Source organism: Setaria italica, chromosome I (genome assembly GCF_000263155.2).
Source record: "Setaria italica strain Yugu1 chromosome I, Setaria_italica_v2.0, whole genome shotgun sequence".
NCBI lineage: Eukaryota > Viridiplantae > Streptophyta > Magnoliopsida > Poales > Poaceae > Setaria > Setaria italica.
In genome coordinates this window covers 22637884-22650949 of record NC_028450.1, presented here as the reverse complement: position 1 = coordinate 22650949, position 13066 = coordinate 22637884, and the positions used below count along the sequence as shown (strand labels likewise).

The 13066-nt window shown below is 47.1% G+C and overlaps 2 protein-coding genes across 2 annotated transcripts; both read right to left on the bottom strand.

Annotated features, from left to right (window-relative positions):
* Positions 1–7839: 7839 nt before the first annotated feature.
* Positions 7840–9316, bottom strand: LOC101754505 (protein DMP6). Its single transcript, XM_004952446.3, has one exon. It carries the CDS (start codon positions 8771–8773, stop codon positions 8150–8152), a length of 624 nt encoding a protein of 207 aa, XP_004952503.1. The 5' UTR covers positions 8774–9316; the 3' UTR covers positions 7840–8149.
* Positions 9317–11318: 2002 nt separating this feature from the next.
* LOC101754906 (40S ribosomal protein S27) lies at positions 11319–13012 on the bottom strand. Its single transcript, XM_004952447.3, has 4 exons — positions 12858–13012; positions 12668–12769; positions 12515–12543; positions 11319–11708 (listed from the first exon to the last, which is right to left on the bottom strand). Exons 1-4 carry the CDS (start codon positions 12858–12860, stop codon positions 11582–11584), a joined length of 261 nt encoding a protein of 86 aa, XP_004952504.1. The 5' UTR covers positions 12861–13012; the 3' UTR covers positions 11319–11581.
* Positions 13013–13066: the final 54 nt, after the last annotated feature.

Sequence of the window (13066 nt, the reverse complement as noted above, 5' to 3'; positions counted from 1 at the left end):
GTGTCAAGTCATTTCACATAAAGATAAACGGAGGGAGTAACAAGGTGCATGAACACACGGTACTAACAACTACTAAGCAGTATTTAAAAGAACGACAGTTTACGTGGATCCCCTCAAGTACATGAACAAATTAAAGTAATGGTGAATGTTCACACATGTGATGTAGTTGCATTGGCATGGGAGGATACACTCGCCCAGAGAACCCCATCGGGGCAAGTGCACCATAAGTTACTCTAGGCTCAGCAAGCTAATTAGGATGCCTTCTCGATCATGCTATAGAGATGAGAGAACAATAGCATATGGGGTTGAAAAAGTAGGGCAAAGAGAAAAGGACTAAAAATATAAGAGATACAGATTGGTTTTATCGATTGGATGCTCTTAATGGGCTTCAGCCCTTAATATTTATAGCGTGGGAAGGTTTTGCTCCGCTCAGATATATATCATTTACAAATCAAGTCCCGTACAAATCTCCAATTACTACTCGGTTTAACTTAAGATCTATGCAATAGTGTATTCTAATTTGGGATTTGACAAAACTAAAACTAGCCTCACCGATCCGGCAAACCTGAACCGTGCCAAATTTGGCCGTCAACGTTCCGTGGGCCTTAAGCTTGCCTTTCCTCCAGTGGGCAGGTAGAGGACATTTCTCCTTGGAGTAGGAGCATTCGATGAGAATGTGGTCTCTCCTTGCTGGTGGCACGGCCGGTGCATTGTGTGCGCTTCCAGGCCGATGCATACCGGGGCATGACCTCCGGTCCACTGTCCTCATGCATGATCAGCCGCTGCTTGAAGGCGAGTGACAAGAAGCATTTGACCTTGAGTGATGCCCAGGCGCTCCCCAGGTCAACTTGGATCCTCTAAGCTGCATCACGCCGTGATGCTATGCTGATTTTGTAGGCTACTGGCCGTCCCTAGTCCACCTTGATCTAGGTGAATGCGTTTCCAGTTTCCTTCAGCTTGATTTCGTGCCGAACCCATAGGTCCAAGTACTCTTCGATTACTTGAACAGAGAAACCGCCTGTGATGATGCAAGGATTTGTAGCATGGAGTTGAGTTCTTAATTAATTTGTTCCTCATCCACCACAATAGGTAAGAAAAATACGGTGAATGTGTAAAGAACTTGGCTACAGTTTGAACTGCCCTGGAGGTATGCGAGGTGATCCTGTGAAGTCCATATATAAACTACTACTATGAGATAGTGCTAGGTGAAAGTCGAATCATGGGGGCACAGTTATCGCATCATTGATGTAGAGGACACAGTGCACTACTTCTATACTGACAAATAAAATTTATTGGAGGCCAATGTAAATAGAATAAGAGTATACTTTTCAGAAAAAATTTCTAGGCAAAAGTTATCTTTTGAAATGAATTTGCAAAAGCACGTCTACGGGGCAGCTGTCTCGTGGAGGCAGACTCTACCGTGTAAATTAAAAGCACGTCACCGTATTGTAAGCTAGCACTACTCCACAGAGTCACATCACCGTCGGTTCTAAACCCATCATTACCGCCGGTTTCGGATCCATCATCTGGTATTCCATCACTGTCGTTTCAACGGTGAAGGCCTATTAAAAAACAAAAAAAATCGCGTTGCACGGCCGCCGCACGCCCCGGCCGCGCGCTGCCTCGCTGGATCCGGCCGGCCGCACCTCGCCAGATTTGGCCGCCGCCGGCCACCGACCCCCCGTGGCCCCCACCGGATCCAGCACACACAGAGAGGGATTACCTTCCGCCCACCCGCCGCCGCCTAGGATCCCCGCGTAGATCCGCGTGCCACCAAGGCTCCCCGCCGCAGATCCTCTCTGCCTCCACACCTCACCTCACCACCGCTCCTCTCTGCCAGGCGAGGGGCAGCGAGCAGAGAGGGGGGCGGAGGGAGGAAGAGATGGAGGGGAGAGCCGGAGGGAGGGAGGGAGCTAGGGAGGTCCGGAGGGAAGAGGATGGCGGAGTGAGAGAGAGGGAGGGGGGTGCTGCTAATTTTTACCGCCGGTTATGTCCTGTATCACAATTTTTTTGAGAGGAAGGGAGCTTCACTGCTGGGTTATCTAAAATCAGTTGTGATAAGACGTCTGGGATAGTCCAATAGTGTAGGACAAAATATGAATGGTAAAGCTAGCTTTATGATAGATGGATTACTTAACTCTCCCGTCTCATATAGGGCCCGACAGCTACTATAATAGGGCCTTAGGCTGTTACTTGTTGACCCACTCAGGGCCCACATACATGGGATTAGGCTTGCAGCTGACAGCCTCCCCCTTTGGCACAACTCCACTTATGCTTCCTTCATGTCCCGTACGTGCTTGAGTAACAGCAGGGTTGCTAACACCATCGACAGCAGCTGCCTCGTGGACGAACATCTCTGTGAATGCATTTGGGTTTGAGCTTGTGAACCTTGACAACGATCGAGCACAAGGTTTCCCAAAGGCTGAGCCACATAGCCCAAGATGTTTTACTGATTCCTCTCATTCCAAAATGCATTGGTGTCGTCGTCTCATGCACATGGAATTAGTGTTTTATGTCCGCTTACCGCCTTCCATCAAAATCAAAATAGGTAATAAAAATACTAGTGGCCGGTGAGGTCACTACCTGGTGACCTACTACTTATAAGAACCAAGGTACAAGTATGAGGGTCTAATTGGCAGAACTCTCATAGCATCTTCAGCCATATTCTAATGAGAGATTTGGCAAACATTATTTTGGAGACATGATTCTAAACTGATTCGATAAAGTGATCCTCTCCGAAACAAGGCTAGGAGCTGCATAAAAACTAGAACTTTTTTTTAGAGAAACATTTTCGGTCACATAGTTACTTCAACCAGAAGGTTGAAACTTATTGCCTCCTATAAAGCATCAGAAGCAAGAGGAACTCTACCAAACAGGCACCTGAGTTTACCTTAGCGCAATCGTATTGTGCCAAAAGACATGGAGTATATTGCTTTAGCCAAAAAAAATTCTGGAAAAGAAAATTTTGAAAACAACTTGCCATAAGTTGCCCTGTTATAAATAAAATTGATTTCACACGATCTGGTTTCACTATTGATTTACCGATGCTAAATGGACCCTAGATCACTATTTGATTTACCGACGCTAAATCGACCCATGAATCAGTAGCGCACCAATGGCATGTGACCACACACAAGCAAGCAACTTGGATTACTACATGCCGGTCCATATGCGCCGTGCACCGACAGGAACATGAACACCGACATTTGTTATTAGTAAATCAATAGATTTCAAAGCACATGCACACCGTAGACACGTTCTAGTTTCACTTGTTCCCGTTGGAACGAACAACTCCAACTCTGCTTCCTTCATGTATCTCCTGCTGGCAGCACGAGCTTCTTCGGCAGGTGCTTCAGTAGTACGGCTGCCAACATCACTGCAAGCAGCTGGCTCGTGGACGAACCACTTTTTTAATACATTTGGGTTTGGAGCTAGGCAGCTAGCATATGAACCATGCCAACGATTGCAAGGTTTCCCAGACGCTCGGTTCTACTACAACCTAGCCGAAGCTGCTTTACTGATCCCTCTAATTCCAAGATATATACATCGATGTTGTCACATGGAGTTACTGCTTGGTATCCGCCATCCATTGTACTCCCTCCGTCCAGGGGCGGGCTCAGGATTTTGGGAATGGGTATTCAAAATTTTCGAAGGGTGAATTTTTTTACAGCTTAAAGTGCAGATTCATAACACATAATCTAGAAATTGACATCAATATAGATGTACTAAATGATCAATTCAACAACATCTCAAATCAGTACTTGTACTATTCTTTCTCTTCATGTTTCAGACTGAAATAAAAATACACAAATTTTAGAGAGTGCTCATTGCCTGCTACTGCCATCACATTGTCATAAATTTCATAAACAATCGCAAATGCTCATCTCAATATGTTGCTGAAGTCGCGTAGTCTGTAGAAGTGTTGATGGTTCGATGCCGTGACTTGCTTTGCCAAATTACCGAAGCTCAGAGAGGAGAGGGGAGGTGTAGATCAGCAAAGGAATGGAGCGCTGTGTGTGTGGCTGTGAGCCTGCGATCCAATGGAGGAAGGGGAATGACCAAATTGAGCTTGTGAGAAAATGAGCTGTTGGGCCAAGACTGCGGTAGAGGAGGGAAGGAGCGGACTAGGCAGGTTCCTATGGGCTTTTTTGTTTACGTTAGCCTGTTTATTTTTGGCTTTTTGATACATACCCATGGGATACACTATATATAAATTTTTTCTGCAAAAATAATGGGTATTCAGTTGAATACCCTTGAATACATGTAGGCCCGCCCCTGCCTCCGTCCCAAATTATAGGTCGTTTTGACTTTATTAGATTTATAGACTTTGTTATGCACTTAGATATACCCTATGTCTAAATGCATAATAATATCTATGTATCTAGAAAAGTTAAAACGACCTATAATTTGGAACGGAGGGAGTATTAGGTAAAAAAAATACTAGCGGATACAGTGAATGTGTACAGAAAGTGGTCACGGTTAGCTTGGCGGAGGCAGGTGAGGTTAATATAGCTACTGAGAAGAAGGTAACCGCATGGTACCTATATATATATACTACTTACAAGAGAAGACGGTATATACGAGTCCTCACAAGTCCAGGTACAATGTACAAAAGTATTAGGTGAAAATTGGGCAGCACCTCCCCTAGGTCGCCCTGGGAGTGAAAAAGCCCGAGCTCTCGGTCAAATGGTTGAGCTCGGGTTTGGGGAGGAAGAAGTTTATTTTATAGTTTGTACGTTAATATCGGTTGGTGGCTCTAACCGGTACTAAATTGTAACATTCAATACCGGTTGAAACTATCAGCCAGTACACACGTGTGTGAACACCATTTAGTACCGGTTGAAGCTTCCAGTCGGTACGAAATAGCTTCCAGAGGAATCTAGTTGTTGGCCACCCGGTCACCATGCCACCATTTAGTACCGGATAAGACTCCAAACCGGTAATATAAGGGCTCGGTGGCATTGTGCTTGACGACCTGTACTAACTTCGCGCGTTAGTATCGGACCAAAATGTGTCTGGTACTAACGGTTTGGACGAACGTTCAGTTTTCCAGTAGTGTGTACACACCTTCGTCTCCACCTTCATGGAATTTGCTATGGTCTTCACCGGTTGCTGCATCTCTCTCAACACCCGCCTGTTTCAATTCATTTTCTTTGCTGTTATCCTCGACCTTCAACATGTGGCTACACATTCTAATAATCCATTGTCTTGTCTACACATTCTAATAACTTCCAACCACTGCATGAAAGATGAGACTGGCTGGGATCTAAGACTGATGGCTTGATGGCAGATAGCAGGTTACTACTGCGATATTATGGATCAACACTAATAATATCCGCCGGCCGCAAGAGCTTCTTGACCAGGTGCTTGACTGGCAGGCCTGCTAACACCGCCGCCAGCAGCTGACTCTTGGACGAACAACTTTTTGAATGCATTTGGGGTTGGAGCTAGCATGTGAACCACGCCAACAAGGTATCTCAGACGCTTGAATGTACATCATAATAGGTAACAAAATTACTAAGTGGCTACGGTGAATGTGTACAGAAAGTGGTCATAGTTAGCCTGGAGGGGTCAGGTGAGGTTACTAAGCTATCCTGAGAAGAAGGTAAACGCATGGTACATGTATATACTACAAGAAGGTATATATATGAGTCCTCACAAGTCACAAATCCATGTAGGAAAGTACCAGGTAAAAACTATACACGGGGCACAATTGTATTGATGCCCAAGGGTATGGAGTATATTTCTTAAGCCAAAAAATTCTAGGAATACTAGTGGAAAACGTTGATAAGCCACGTATCACTCGAAGGACCAGCCGGGACTAATCATTCGGGACAAAAGATCCTCTTTTTAGTCCCAGATCATTCACCCAGGACTAAAGACCTCTTTTAGTTCCGGTTAGTATTACCAACCGGGACTAAAAAGGTTCAAAAAAATTATAAAAAAAAGTGCCCGCTCCGAGCCGAGCCCGCGCTGCCCTCGCCCACCGGCGCCGTGGTGGCGCCGCTTGCCCACGCCGAGCTAGGAGGAGGAGGTCGGGGAGGCGGGGAGGGAGGGAGGGAGCAGAGGGAGAGGAGGAGGCGGGGAGGAAGGGAGGGAGCAGAGAGGGAGGAGCGCTAGGAGATAAGGGAGAGAGACAGAGAGAGAGAGGAAAGGGCCAGGTCGCGGGGGGGAAGGGAGAGGGAGCAGAGGGTGGAGCGCGAGAGGAGAGGATTAGATAAGGGAGAGAGAGGAGTCGGAGAGCTGAGATAAATCCCTGTTGGAGCCACCAACCGGGGCTAATTCATTTTATGGTGGTTCCAACCGGGATTAAAAGCTCCACTTTTATCCCGGTTGAAGCCACCAACCGGGATTAAAAGGGCTCCGACAGTCTACAAAATTTAGACCCAGGACTAAAGGTCCTTTAGTCCCGGATCCAAAAACAACCGCGACTAAAAATGCTGGATGGAAGGTCTATTCTCTACCAGTGGAAATAAATTTTGAAACGAATTGCAACAAGATATATATCTTGTTATAAGCTTTAAAATAGGTTTCAACTTTCAAAGCAAATACATATCTTAAACACATTTTAGCTTCAGCTATTCAAGATTCACCAAGTAGAGTATCAAAAAAAAATTCAGCAAGTAATAAAAATAAATCAATTTTTACATGTACAGCACCAGGGGTGAATCTGTATTTCTGGTTTTCCAGCACCACCAGTAAGACTAAGATCTCAAGCGATTTACCAGCGCGAATCGGGCCATAAATCAGTATTTGATCATGACAAAATTTAAGTGCTTAAGCTAGTTATATTCTTAGTCTGAAGTGCTTCACAGATGGGGCCTAGCAGCAATTACAAGGCGCTGTCACCTTGTTGACCCACTCAGGGCAGATTAGGCCTTCCCCCTGGCACACCTCCAAGTTTTTCGTCTCCCACCGGCCTCGCTAGCTTCTTCATCCGGAGGTCGATCGGAGCTTGAGTAGCAGGTCTGCTGATACATTTGGGTTTGAAAGCATATGAAGCATGGCAACAGACTACGAGTCTACAACGTATCCTAGACACGCAACTGTATATCTTTGCCGAAGATGTTTTACTGATCCCTCTCATTCCAAAATGCAACAACATCATCGCTTGGAGTCAGTGCTTTGTGATCGCCATATCAATCAAATGGGTAACAAAACTACTAATGGGACACGAGGCAGGTGAGTTTATTGTAGCCAGCTGGTGAGAAGGTAAACACACGTGTGTCTTCTTAGGCAGTTCTGGTTCTCCATCCTGCAATATGTATGTCTCTCAGCCCTTACTCCACAGCCATCTGGTGGGGGAAGTGGAGAATGGTGTGAGTAGTGAGGTGCGAAAATGTTTGAACTCTATTATCATCCTAGGAGCCTGGACTATCTGAAGACATCGAAATGATTGTGTATTTAATGGGGCTTCCCCCAGAGTGACTACAGCCCTGATTCTGGCCAAGGAGGAGGACCATTTGTGGAGCTTGATAGGAGCAAGGGCCTCCCCTTGCCAAATATCTGAGGGGTGGATTAGGTTTAGGTTTATGCCTCATATAGTGGTCGCCTTAGGAGTAAAGGGTGATTAAATTTCACAGGTTCTGGTGTGTGGGTGTGCGTTTGGATCTATGTATGATTCTTTCTTTTTCTATTAATATAATGATATGCAACTCTCCTGCGTGTTCGAGAAAAAAGAGAAGGTAAACACTTATAGGAATGAAGGTATATATGAGTCCTCACAAGTCCATACGAAAGAACTATGTGAAACTTGTGCTGTTGGGCATGTGGCATAATTGTTGTATTGATGACGAAGCGCATGGGTGTACTTTTTAAGCCAAAAAAATCTAGGAAAAATAAACAATTGCAACAAGATATATTGTTACATGCTGTAAAATGGATTTTAAAGCATGTGCACATCTCAAACACGTTCTAGTTTCACATGTTCAAGATTCACCAAGAAATAAAAATAAATCAGTTTTTACATGTACTAGCACCAGCGGTAAACCGTTAGTTCGGATTTACCAGCACCACCGGTAAAACCAAGTCTCAGCGAATTACCGGCGTAATCGGCTCATAAATCAATCAGTAGCGCGCTCCCCAACACACGACCACACACGACTACATACAGAAGCAACACACAAGCAATTTAGATAACTGTATTTCATCAGGACGACCCCACGGGGAAGCCGATCCCCCGGCGCGTGGACGGGAACATGGCGAAGAGGAAGCTCCCCGCGGCGCCGGCGGCCACGGGCACGGCGGCCAGCAGCTGCCTCGTCGACGCCGACTCGACGGGGTAGAAGCACGCGACCACGTTGCGGTCCACCATGGCGACGGCCAGGAACACCGCGAACGAGAGCAGCCCGTGCGCGACGTCGCGCGCGGTCAGCCGGTACCTCTCGTCCCGCGGCGGCGGCGGGCCGCCCCCCTCGACGGGGAGCAGGCGGCCGCTGGGCGTGACGAAGCCGTACCGCAGGGCGCCCGTGGCGGCGTCGCGGTAGCTGTCGGTGAAGCAGAGCACGAAGCAGCAGAGCGCGCAGGCGCCGATGAGGCAGCCCGTCAGGGCGCGGTTCGCCGCGTTGCAGGTGCCGTCGGCGGTGACGGACGGCGAGAGCATCTCGAAGGCGAGCACGGCGCCCGTGGGGAGGTGCTTGGCGAGGTCCGCCGTGCTGCTCAGCGCCTTGCCGACGACGGTCGTCGTCGGAACCGGCGCCGTCTGCGCGCCACTGCCGCTGGCCGACAGCAGCGGCGCCTCTGCGTCGCCGCCGGACGGTCGTGATGATGCCATTGCCACGCCTGCCTGTGTTTGGCTTGGAATATCGCTTGTTCCAGAGCAGTAGTGCAGGAAGCATGGGTTCAAGTCATTTTAGCAGGCACGAGGAATGGAATTATATGCTGTATTGACGCAGAAGCAAGGAACATTTGTGATGCGCCGTGGCGTGCGATTTGGGCCACTAATGAACCGCTCATTAACGCAAAGAAGCCCGAGTTTGTTTGCTAAGCTTCCACAAGGAGCCATGGATGGCCATCTCAATGGCATCGTCCCGGATTCAGCAGGCGCGGCTCCACTGGTTACTTCGCAGCCTGTGCAAAGTGGCAAACGACCTCTGGAAGTCTGAAGGATACAACTTCTGTTGGCAAAGTGAAATGCGAATTCATCATGCAACTCAAGCGAAGAGGACTGTGACCTAAAATAAATTATCTATCGCCTCCCCCAATCCCCCATTGTAGGGCTGTCATTTCAATCCAACAACCCAACTCTTTCTTCCTCCTCAAGATCCTACGAGCCTCCCTTGTTGCCTTTGGTTCCTGAAAATCTGAAATGAAACACCAATCGCTCGCTACCAAGCTAGTCCAGCAAATGGGTCTTGTGCGAACTTGTAAATGATGTAGCCACAAGAGATTTGGGTGAAAATTGACATCCCCTCCCTTCTACGTACAAAGGACCCAAAGCGTCATGAGAACAGACTCACACTCTTCTCACTTGCTTTCATGTTTTGTAGCTTATTTCTCCCATTTCTACCCTACTTCCTCTATCTCCCTTCTATGTTCGGAGGAGTAAGAGCATCTCCAGCAGATTCTCTTTCCTCTTTTAAGCTATAAAGGGGATTTAGGGGAGAAAAATCCCTTTCCCCTCTATTTTTTTCTCAATCCCCTTTCTTCCCCTCCCTCTCCCCTTTACAAAGGGGAATTCATCCTTCTCCCTTTCCTTCTCTTACTCCCTATTCCTCTCCAACCGTAGGATCTGCAAGCCACGAGAAAGCCCTGGCCGCTCGATCCGCCGTTGGCCACCTCACCGTCCACCCGCGCCACCGACGGCCACCTCGCCATCCGCCGCGCCACCATCGGCAACCCACCGTCCGCGCCGCCACTACCCCTGGTGGGACCTAGCGGGCACCGTCGTGCCCAAGGGCTTGCGCGCCGACCAGCCCTAGCGGGCACCGCCGTGTCCCACGGCATGTGCGAGCGACCGGCCCTAGGGGGCGCTGCCGTGCCCCACGCCCTGCGCGTCGGTCGGCCCCTGCAGGCGCCGCCAAGCCTCGTGACCTGGGTGGGCGACCGGTCCTGGTGAAGCCATCGTGCCCCGCGACCTGCGCGCGCACCCTGTGCTGAAGCGGGTGCCACCAAGCCTCGCGGCCACGAGTGGGGAGGGGGGCGGGCGCAGCGGGCACCATCGTGCCGTGTGACCCCGCTAGAGGTAGCCACACGTGATCCCGCTAGAGGTAGCCACACGGTGACGCCAATACCATGCCCATCTCCTCAAGCGAGGGCACAGGTAGAGAATGGAGAGAGAAGGGTGAGAACAGAGGGAGAGAGGAAAAAGAACATCTATCATAGTATGATAGGTGAGTCCACGTGTAAGAAGAGGAAGAGAAGAAAGGGGCCGTACCTTCCCTTAAAATTCTAAAATAAAAAATTCTAAAATCGTGAAAGGGGATTTCAGGTGATAGAGGGGAAAGGGAAAAATCTTTCCGCACCTTCCCTTAAAATTCTAAAATTAAAAATTCTAAAATCGTGTAAGGGAATTTCAGGTGATAAAGGGAAAAGGGAAAAATCAGTCGGCTGGAGATGCTCTAACATCCCCAACACTAACCCCCTCTGACAGCCCATCTCCCCACCACTCTCCTGCGGGGTCCTGCCCCTCCGATGGAAACCCAGACTCTCAAGCTACCCGTCCAGTTCTAGTACGGCCACCACTCCCTCTAAACCCGTTCTAGTTTACGGGCCTGTTTGGCAACCATGTGTTAAAGTTTAACACCTGTCACATCGGATGTTTGGATGCTAATTAGGAGTATTAAACATAGGCTAATTACAAAACTAATTGCACAGATGGAGTATAATTCACGAGACGAATCTATTAAACCTAATTAGTCCATGATTTGACAATGTGGTGCTACAGTAACCAATTGCTAATGATGGATTAATTAGGCTTAATAGATTCGTCTCGCGAATTAGCACAGGGTTCTGCAATTAGTTTTATAATTAGCTCATGTTTAGTTCTCCTAATTAGCATCCGAACATCCGATGTGACACTGTTAAAGTTTAACATCTCGTATCCAAACACCCCCTACATGAACAATTACATCTAAGAACAGTAATGAAACCATAAATCTTACTAGACAATTAGAAACCCTAAATCTTGTTTCAAACAACAGAATTCAACAGGAATCCATAACGACTTACATTTCCAATCAGCACTTTACAATACAAAACCCAAAACAGTAATGATCAGGCAAAGTGCAGGCTTAACCTACCATAGATTAATCAAAAGAGCATGCAAGTAATGGAAAGCCACAAAAAAGTTTTTGCTAAAAAAAAGGACGACATATCAGTAAGCCAAAACCCAGAGTATAATTCAACAATTTCACCACTTGTTTATCACAATCCAAAACAACCCCAGCTAATTAGACAAAGCAGGTGGCGAACAGAATATTGAGTAGTAGCATCCGATACATAGCACTGGAATAGATATTGAAAGCCTTTTAGCTAAGCAGCAGTTCAGGACCCTAACACTTCACATAGCGCAAAATTTGAAGACTACATACTCGAAAGTGAAACACCAGCTCAGTACAAACATCATCTTCCAGACTATAATCTAGTCTCCCTTCTTGCGGAAGGAGCAGCCCTCCGTGAGCCTGGCCTTTCCTCCAGTGGGCTGGCAGAGGACAGTTTGGCAGCCTGGGCACACCACAACAGTCTGGGAGTGGCTGAAAACAGTGGTTCTGCAAAACAAAATCAAATTCAAATTCAGGAGACAAGAAAAAAAAATGATGTTTAGAAGCAAAATCAGTGCAAAGTTCATAGCGCACAGCATACATTGATGTCAATATCCAACTTGTTCAAACATAAAGTAGCAAAGAACAATCATTATTAAGTAACATGACCACAATACAGTACTCACTCATCCAAAATCTGTGCCTGTTTAGAATTTTGGAGGTACAATTCACAAAAATTTTAGTTTAACAACATAAAAATCCAATACCTCTTCTCAAATACCAAACAACTAAGTACCTGCTAACTCTGATATTCAAAAATTTGTGCATGCTACCATACAAAGTACACCAAGAGAAACTGATCATGGTAGATTGGTAAAGAGTGATTTGCTGAGATTTTTTAAATACCTGCTAACTCTGATATTCAAAAAAAATTAAGTTCCAATAAAAAATGTGGCAGGAATTAAACTAATAACATGACAATTATCAGCCAAGCAAAGGACATTGAAAATTAGTGACTCACAATAGCAATTACAGAAACCCTACCAATGTGACTGCACAAGTTAACTTTCACCAAATATCAGTGTGATAGCACGCTTGGACAAGCATGCATTACAGGTGGTTTCACAATTACAAGCATCACGTGCAGTGGATAGACTAGAATCAATCAAGTAAAGGCTACCGTGACGAGAATCAATCAACGATGATAAGTAAAGACTACCATAAATCTACAACGACAAGAATGTATCAATCAATGACCGAGAACTTCGTAGGTCTAAACCTAGAAACGAGGCTGGAGGGCCAGTAAAACTTACATGCTGAAGCATCCCTGGCACTTGACGTCCTGCAACACAAGAACGATATTTCTCAATTAATACATGGGAAAACAAGAAAAAAGGTGCACGAAAAATAGGTAGCTTTGCCCCGACCACAGAAACGGTGGGCAAATTAGGGATAACAAGAGGTACCATGAAGAAAGAGTTGGGGGACTGGACGAGGCGCTTCTTCTTGTGCTTGAGCTTCTCGAGCTCCGCCGGGGGGTTGAGCAGGTCGATGTCGTTCTGGAGCACCTGCGCAACGAATCAATCTCATAATCAGATTGAGGAGGAACAAATTCGGATCTTAGAGAGGACGTAGAGGAAAACGATCGAAACATACCATCTTGCAGGGCTTGCTTGAGCTCGGCGGCGGTGGAGAGGAAGGGGAGATGCCCTAGATGGAGGCGACGAGCGGCGGCGGCGCTGCGACGGACGAGCCTGAGCCGGGAGGGTTTTGCGCGGTGCGTGTGGCTGTCGCTTTATAGCGAGATCTGGAGATTCTGGGCCGTTCGATCGTGTTGGTTCACCATCTGGACCTTTGGAGTGACA

Bases quoted from the DNA above. Each gene is read 5' to 3' on its own strand.
- LOC101754505 (XM_004952446.3), bottom strand. From the start codon at position 8,773: ATGGCATCATCACGACCGTCCGGCGGCGACGCAGAGGCGCCGCTGCTG.
- LOC101754906 (XM_004952447.3), bottom strand. The intron at 12,544-12,667 runs GTACCTCTTGTT...CTTGTGTTGCAG, and splicing joins CCCCCAACTCTTTCTTCATG to GACGTCAAGTGCCAGGGATG. The intron at 11,709-12,514 runs GTAAGTTTTACT...TTTGTTTTGCAG, and splicing joins TGCCAGGGATGCTTCAGCAT to AACCACTGTTTTCAGCCACT.